The 8777-nt window shown below is 39.0% G+C and overlaps 1 protein-coding gene across 1 annotated transcript in view; it reads right to left on the bottom strand.

Moving 5' to 3' along the window:
* Positions 1-413: 413 nt before the first annotated feature.
* Positions 414-8777, bottom strand: part of RAB2A (RAB2A, member RAS oncogene family) — a 40087-nt gene continuing 31723 nt past the window's right edge. The window contains exons 7-8 of the mRNA XM_015855618.1: positions 4233-4301; positions 414-2036 (exon numbers count right to left, since the gene is read on the bottom strand). Coding sequence (XP_015711104.1) covers positions 1941-2036; positions 4233-4301 — 165 coding nt within the window. The 3' untranslated portion in view covers positions 414-1940. The remainder of the gene's footprint in view (positions 2037-4232; positions 4302-8777) is intronic.

Below are 8777 nucleotides of genomic sequence, written 5' to 3'. Positions count from 1 at the left end.
CTAATTCTCCTACTTTGCTTTCTTTACAGTGACAGTTCTTAAGTCTGTGAGAAATTTATTGCCATTTGTCACGCAGCTGAGGCTGCTACGGAAGAGAATACTCTTCTCCCAAGTTCTCTTAAGTAACTGAGTTCTGAAGTGCTGCCAGCTCCCCAAATCCTCCCTCAAGCATGTAATTCAAGCAAGTATTCTCATTTGTTCACATTTCCTTGTGAGGACCTACCCAGCCCTATGGTCTTAGTCTCATGCGATACTTTGCAAACTTAACTGAAGCAGTGTTCACATTTTATGAATCCAAATCCATAATAAATAGCTAATGGCTGATGGTGCAGAGAACAAACACAACTATACTTGAGTCAATAACTACCAAGTCCTTAGCGGGCGTCCCTTCCCCCCAGCATACAAACAAAAGGTTCCACACATTGTTTAAACTTTATTTAATCTCAGAACCATTGCTGTGTTACACCTATCAGACTGGAATTTGTTCATTTTGATGTTATCACAATTAGAACAGATGACGTGAGGATCCATGTCCCCCAGTGTTGTGGTGCAGTCAGAATTGGTCCAGTAAGACAAAAGTTCTGCGGTCATTTTATTTTCCTTTAGATACATGAAGCATGGCCTACCGTTACTGTCACCCTTTCAGCTGCAATTTATATAAACAGGATGAGGCGGAAACTGTTGCTCCATCATTTGTAGGAAAGGTGACATGAATATTCTGTACTTCAACAAAGAAACAATTAAACACAGGATTTTGTTTCGTACTGTTGCAACCCTTTCATTTGAGGCAAAACACCCCCCCCTGCTCCTCCTCACCATAGTAAGTGCCAAAGCATTTCCAGATTTGATTTTCATCAAGATTTCCAAACCGGCAGATTTTATTTCACACCCTCTTCACAATAGACAAGATGCTTACCATATATTTAGGATTACAAGTTGTCACTAAAAGAAAACTTTACACAACCACTGTACATTTAGGTTGAAAAAACTGTCCTTGCATGAAAAATATACCTAGAAATCAAGTGGTAAACAAGAGAAAGCATTAAGAAAAGATTAACCTTTTTATAATGTGCCATTTTCCGTTTATCAACTCCTCCTCTACTTTTCATTCACACTCTGTTTTTACCTATTGTATTTGTTAAGGCAAACAGCTAATCCATTTCTGAAGAGGTGCTGTGGAAATTGTGGGCAAACAGCAAACATTTGGCATTAAAATAGATAGCACGTATGTAGCCTCTAGTAATATACATTAAGCATTTTTCTTGGACTTCAGGATAATGACAGGGGAGGATGAACATGCTAACAATGTCAAAAAGGCTTAAAATTTAGCGTCCAAGCAATTTCTATTAATGCTTCTGTAGTTTCCAAGCTCTAAGTAGTATAGAATTTATGCAAATGCATTAAAGAATTCTAGCTTGGCAAGTACACCCAAGCAGGTTATTAAACTATATATACAGAAAGTGATAAATACAGAATTAAAAGAGTCCTTCTGCTTCTCTTTATAGCCTTGAAAATCGACAAAAAAACTTGAGGACAGCTCTACAATATTAAACATTAGGTAACCGCAGGAACTGGGAAACCTAACTACACAAATCGATTAAAATACTCAGATGACTTCGTAGTGTTTAATACAATTCAGTTCGTAGTCAAGGGCACAAGACAACATTTAACAAAAATAATCACATCAATTGACCTAGAAATTAAATGGAAATAGATATGAATACAATCTCCAAAATCTGTCTTTAAGTGAACATTAACCATTTATTCAAAGTTATACAAGAGTTTGAAGGATAAAGTCTTCTTCTGCAACAGGAAACCAACTTACAAGTTTCATGTCTCAGTTGAATTGCAGTGGAGGCGAGCGGGGCAGGGGGAGGGAGGGAAGGGTGAACAAACAAGTTAGTAGGCCCCATCTAGGCAGCTAGAAAGTAAAAACGGGCTCAACAGCAGCCTCCACCAGCTTGTTGTCCTCCCTGATTGCCTGCAAGTGTTGCGTTAGTAGCAGCATGTTGAGGGCCAATTTTTATTCCGTTTGCCTGAAATGAAGTTTAATACACAGAGTAATTACTGCACAACACCAAATATACCTGAAAAGTTTCTTTCCTAACACACGCAGTAAATACAGCAGGTTTTTTTTTTGTTTTTGTTTTTTTTTTTTGCTTAACAACAATTAAATATAATTTAAAGGAAGTTTCTTTCCTTCTCATTTAAACTTTATAACCCTGTTAGACTCTGTGCCTTAAGCTCCTACTATGAAAACACAGTAAGAATCACATGTGAATACTGCATGGCGTAAGGCTTTAAAAATACCTAGCGTTTGCCAGGAACACGTAACCTCCCCCCTCTCACCGAAACCTCCATTAGTTTAATAGTTCAGTATAAAACTTTTCCTCTCTAGACAGCATTTCCTTCTGTGTTGAATCAGCTGTACAGGCTAAGGGCATACGAGTGTTCTGTGTCATCAATAATTTCTATGATCCCGAAAGACGTGGCTACTTGCCAAGAACCCACACACAGCGCAGCTCTTTCATTCATCAAAATCACACTTATATCTTAACCCTCACTCCCTCAAGTGGATTTTACCTAAAAATACAGCACTTTGAGCAAAGTAATACAGTAGCTTCAGAAATTAAGCTCTTAAGGAAACTTTGCGTCACAGTAAATCTCAGATTTATAGTGCTTGGCAGTTGTTCTGCAACAGTAGTAGCCTTGGGGTTTCTGGCACTAGCTCAGTATTGACAGCAGCTGATGTGGTTTCTTTTCGCTCTTTGACTCCTCTTTAATAAAAAGCATGCCCTATGGCTCATTGGTTTTGCCCCCTCTGGGCTGGTAGCAACTTCTTGAGGAATCAAGGAGCCAGACCTGGCATAAAGCCAGAGAAATAGCACGGACTGTTGGCTCTTGACAGCATATTGCAATCAAAGCTCCATAAGGCACAGTAAAGCAATCAGCTACTATATGAAACTCGACAGATAGAACAAGCGTGCTTTTTCAGACACCGATTACTGTCCAATTTATATTGTACTGTGTGCATTTTCCTTATAAAACATTAAAGACTATTTTAACTTTTTCATCACTAAACTGAACTTAAGGGGTGTGCCATATGTGCACAACCTCGTTTTTCAGTCAGCAATAGTGTCTGAATGATTACTGCTGAAGTCTTACTTAGCTACAAGTTTCTCAGGGCAAATACTTCACACTACTGAAGTTTCTTGTCACTCCTGTAAAATCAGAAGGACAATATTTTTAGTGGTCACAGTCTTCCTACTACACTGAGCAGAAAGAGGTGAGTTTAATTGAGTCCTTCACTGCTCTTTGAACACTTCTGCAAGGACCATCAGGCTAGAGAGAAGTGTCAGACTGACAGTCCAGGACAGAGAATACACCGGACAGAGAAGCAGTAGAGATTTCCACATGTGCTTTTACTACGCATCTTAGCAATGACATTTAGAGACTCGAGGTAAAAAAACACTTGTGCACCAGAGATGACTGATCACACAGCGCTGCCAAAGCTGAACTGTTCTATGTGGTGTTCCTTTTCATGCAGATTCTATCTGGGAATTTGTATGATCCTAATGGATACTTATTTCCACTGACTCTGAATTTCAGCTTGCTTTTTTTACAGGCACGAGCCTATCTTGTGGCTGCTCAGCATTTTCAACAGCACCGCCATTTCTACATTTAAGGGAGATTACAGGGCTTTCCTAGTTCTTGCATTACAGAAATGTTCCCTGCTCCATGCCACAGCCCCCGCAAAACATGCCAAAGAGACCAGCCCTGATAATCTGTAATTTCAGTAATGTGCACAGACAAAATGGCTAATCTTTTATTCCCCACAGAATCCAGCCACCTAAACCAGGAACATTTCAAAAGTCTTTTATGTAACTCTCAAAGCAATCCCTCCCCTACACTGGACAGCTCATGGAGTGCATCTGGCATATCAACATGGTCCTCCATTTACATAGTGGAAAATTATCTTTGAAAACAGATGACACCATATGGAGAAGTGGATGAAAGTGGATTTTCTTCTCTTTTGGGGATTTATATTATTTTGTGATGCTTCATGGATGGATAGGGTCACTTATTTTAATCCATTTTTTTATCACAATAGCAGACAATTCTATACCCAAATGGAACAGACAAATATTTTACTGTCCAGAATTCTAAGGAAGGTGAATTTTGTACCTTAAAAAAGAAAATAAAGTCACACGGTTGGAGTATTTAAAAGTTACCTCATTATTTATGTCAAAAACTCCTTCCTGGATTTTCTCGTAGATCTCCTTTGCAGTGTTAATAAATGCCTACAACAGAAAGGAAAAACAATAGCAGACCAGTGAATGTGATATCCTGGCGTAAGATATACTAACTGCAGTCCATCTCATGTATAGTTTATTCAGCAAGACCTTTCCTTCTGACCTGAGGAGAACAGGTATGCCAACAGCATCCTGTAACCTACACTGAAGTAGCAACAGATCATATGCTGTTTACAAAAACAGTAGCCAGTTCATAACAACTGTATTCTACAATCTGTTGTCCAGTAATTACAGGGGGGGAAAAAAAAGATACACAAATTACTTTTAAATTATTTATTTCTGACCCTTATGGATAGATTGTGTGGCAGATGGTTTCCCCTACCCTTAATATCTTTGTAATAGGCCACTCTAGATTAGAGTGCTTAGCAACATAAAACCACAGGGTACTTACAATGATGATGTAAGGATGCTGTCTGCTGGATGAAACCTTATGCTATCATTTAATATTCACCTAATTTTAAGAACGTATTCTCTTTAATTAATCTTGCACATGGTGGGCAATGTTCATCTTTGAAATAGAAAGGAAAGACCCTGAATTTTATTATGATTTCTGAAAATTTGTTATGTTAATTCAGAGAAAAGACCTGGATACTGGGTCTGAAAGACTGAATGATATAGATGGTTATGGTTAAAGTTTAAGATCAACGATTCCATTTTTCATCCCACGTTTAACTTTATAGGTCAAATAATGCCTAAGACAATGTATAATTTAAGAGGTGATTAACAGCAGCTAATAATGGCAAGCAATACCAAATATACAGTTATTTTTCCTTTAAAATACCATCCCTATCCAATCACACAAGGCACGCTATCTTCTGCACAGGCCTGTTACAGCAAATACAGATCTAATTCAAATATAAAAAAGTAAACAGGGTTCATGGAGAGGAACAAATCATACCTTTCCTCATTTCTACACTGGAAGCATTTGACTGCTGAACTTGCCACCAGAGCTTTGTTTCCTAATTAACAGGACTGATATGTTTTCACCTTTAAAGGCCTTACAGCTCCCCAGAGTAATCAATCTACTGCAGCTCAATTACTGCACCAAGCACACACCACAGCCAGTGAAGGAGACTTGAACGACTGCGGCAGGAGCGGAAAGATATGAATATGCATAAACTCTAAGTGGGTGATCGAATCATCACAGAGGGTCATGAGAATTTGCAGCAAAATAATGAGAAGAATTAATCATTGCAGATTCACAAGGCACTTAGGAAGTGAGTTCGTTTTTCAAACACGCGTTAAGAGTTGAGGAGAAAAATTGGCTTCCAGCCAGCTACGAATTGATTCAAATTTCTCAGAAACTGAAGTTTTCAATGTGAGAGGAAAAAAAATTCAACCTTATCTTGGCTTCTGATAACGCACTAATTATTGTAACAGCCTCATACGCAGGCCTGTCGAAAGGCATATGCCAAGAACTTTGGGAACTCACAGCTGGGATCTGAGGATGCTTGTTCACTGCCGATTGAAAAAGGGCATTAAGCACAACTTGGAGTCTTAAAAACATGTTATGATAACTTCACGTAAACAAGCACTTAACAATTGGCACATCTAACAATTACAGAACTAGTGCTGGCTGAGTATACTTAGGCTCTTGGAATTTATTTCTCAAGACTTAACTGACATCTATAAAAGCTGCTTTAGACCCTCCACCTAGAAATGTATCAGAGTACAAACTCCAAACCAACAATAGAAAACAAGGTATTTTCTGGGGACTACGTTGAAGAACACATCATTGCAACAGCCCACCTTTCCTCACAAAAATGATAAAGCTGACAGGGAAAGGCAGCGTGATTTAACAACACTTGGGCCACCCAGGTCACCCCCCATTCAACACAGTTATTGCACAAGAACTCTACAAAGCAAAAAGAAGTAAGCACACTGAGTCCAGTACAGGTGGTGGATTTTAACATTTAAATGTATTTCCTGAGAAAGACTTGGTCTGAATGAACAATATATATATATATATATATATAACTATTCCATTTACCTCAGTTCTTTCATTTCAATCATCTGGGAAAGATATCATTTGACTACCAAATTTCTGGCCGTGACTCATGTTTGCCAAACATTAGTGTTAAAGCAGCATGTAGCAGTACCTGCTGGGCAAAGTGCCCAGCTACACTGGGCCAAATATAAGCGATTCCTATTTGATAACAATGGTTTCACAAGACTATAGCAACTAATAAATTACTTCTTGGGTTTTTTTCCAGTTAGCATGGATTCTGAAAAATTACTAATCAGTTGTGAAAAGACTGGCGTCCTCTGGGAAATCCCTTTGTTTTTTTGTAACCATGTATTTTATGGAAGCTTATGCTTCAAAGTAAAAGTGGACTTGAAGTAATCACCTGACAACCCAGCTAAAAAAGCACTCCAGTCACTTTAAGAATATTCTATCAGATGCTGGCACTGTGTGCTAGTGTCCCAATTAGCAAGGACAAGAAGGTGAACTCTGTCTAATTGGCTTCTTCTAAAAATCTTTTTATATTGCATGTTTTAACTCTTATTTGGAACATACAGTATACTGTAAACTCCCCATTATTTAGCCGTCAGTTTATCCTGTTTGCAGATTAACTGAGCCACAAACACATAAAGACAGAGCAGTTTCCCCTCAAATCCAGTTTGGATTTATTAGACTACATGCAGTGAACTGCAGGAACACAGCTGTAGCACTTCATATGCCAACTTGGATCCAGGTGCAGTTGAGTACTTCTACACAACACAAGACTTCAACCAATAAGCTTGCATGGATGCAGGCTGGCTGCCTATAAAGCCTACTGCAGTTCTGCTGCACATCCTGGCCACTAAAGCACAGTACAAAGACACACAAGCCCCTCCACCTTAGATGAGCTCAGGTCCATTGAGGTTTATTCCCACCATGTTGGTTGGGTAGTACTGGATTCATTCGGGCTTTGTACGCTATCACTTGTAAAGACGGCAAGCCCCTACACTATGCTTACATTGCTCATGAAAGAAGAGTTGAGTTCTGTAAACAGAGTATGAAAGACTTGCACATATTAATGTGCAAGCAGGGAAAAGAGAGTCCTGTAAGATGTGGCCAGCCTGCCGTGTCACCTACACCTTGTGCAAAGCAAATGAAGGATGGTTTCAGCTTATGCTACATGAGTATATTCTCACCTAAAAAAACACTGATTAAAATTAAATCAAATTTAACATCTATTTTACCAAACAAAGTAAACAAGTAACGTAGGTTTGCTACCCTTGAGACAAAACCAGAATGAGTTTATTGCTGGTAAAAACAAAAACACACACAACAGTGCTGAAAGCAAAGGGAGTTCTTGCTCCTTTTTGTCACACCTAAGATACAATTAAGAATAACAATACGATAAAGGCAGCAGAATGCATGTCATGGAACAGTTAGATTCTGTTTCACCTGGCAGATGTGACAAGATGTGCAAATAATGTCTTAAAGAGATGCATTTTTCACATCTGTAAAGTGCGATGTCACGCTCTTTCTCAGAAATCTATTCCCATGATGAGTATTTGATGACCCATCTGCAGGCTGAACATACAAAAAACCTATACATGAATAACTGATGCTTTTCAAAACTCAGATTTTCAAGCGCTTTGCTTATAATAAATATATACTGGGTTCTGCGTTTCCAGTTCATGTAATATGCTGCCCTCTGGTGGCTATATTAAAGTTTAATTTAGCACTTTTAAAGACGAATCAGTTTTAATTTATTATTAATAGTAAGAAAACATTCAATAACAAAAATTAAGAACACTGAACTGCTGCACACTTCACCAATTCTAAAGCATGACCTTCACCTCTGTGGTCAGCCAACAGCTGTTCCTCTTCCCCAGTTTCCTTCCTTCAGTGGTAAGATACAATATAACATCATTATCCCCAGTACAGAAGGAAGCATTTGGAACGTGCAACAGTATGGACTGCAAATGGATTTACTCAGTAGGGCATTCTATATCCCAGAGTGTAAGTGGTGCTAGATGGCTGCTTTATAGAATGGGATCCCAAAGCTCTGAGCAGCTGTTTTACACACAGTAAGGCAGCGCTTTTCACAAGTAAACGATCTTCAGAAGAAAGCCTGGGACTCAGAAATGGTTACAGAGGAGTCAATTATCAGGCAGTAGGGAACTACATATTGAAGCTATTCCACACAAATGCCCTAGCGCGTCTGTAGCTTTAAAGTGAAGGTGCACAGACCCAAAACAGCAATTTGCCTGTTGCAACCTCTGGCAAACTTATTGGAAAGAAGCATATTAACTAGATCCTGAAGTGTCTCAGGAAGCGCTGCAGTTGCTCTTGAACAAAGGATGGAGTATCTGAGGAAAAAGAATACAAACCCCATAACTAAGGATGGCCTTACGCAGGGAGCCCTACAATACTTTGCATGCTCTTCTGTAAAGTCTAGAAACCTCAGCTGAGAGTTCTGAGATTCTGATGATGCCTCACTATGTCCCGAAGTCCTAAGAACTGTGGCA

The sequence above is a fragment of the Coturnix japonica genome, chromosome 2 (assembly GCF_001577835.2).
Source record: "Coturnix japonica isolate 7356 chromosome 2, Coturnix japonica 2.1, whole genome shotgun sequence".
Classification (NCBI taxonomy): domain Eukaryota; kingdom Metazoa; phylum Chordata; class Aves; order Galliformes; family Phasianidae; genus Coturnix; species Coturnix japonica.
The sequence above is the reverse complement of the archived record's forward strand: the minus strand, read 5'-3'. Positions and strand labels throughout refer to the sequence as shown.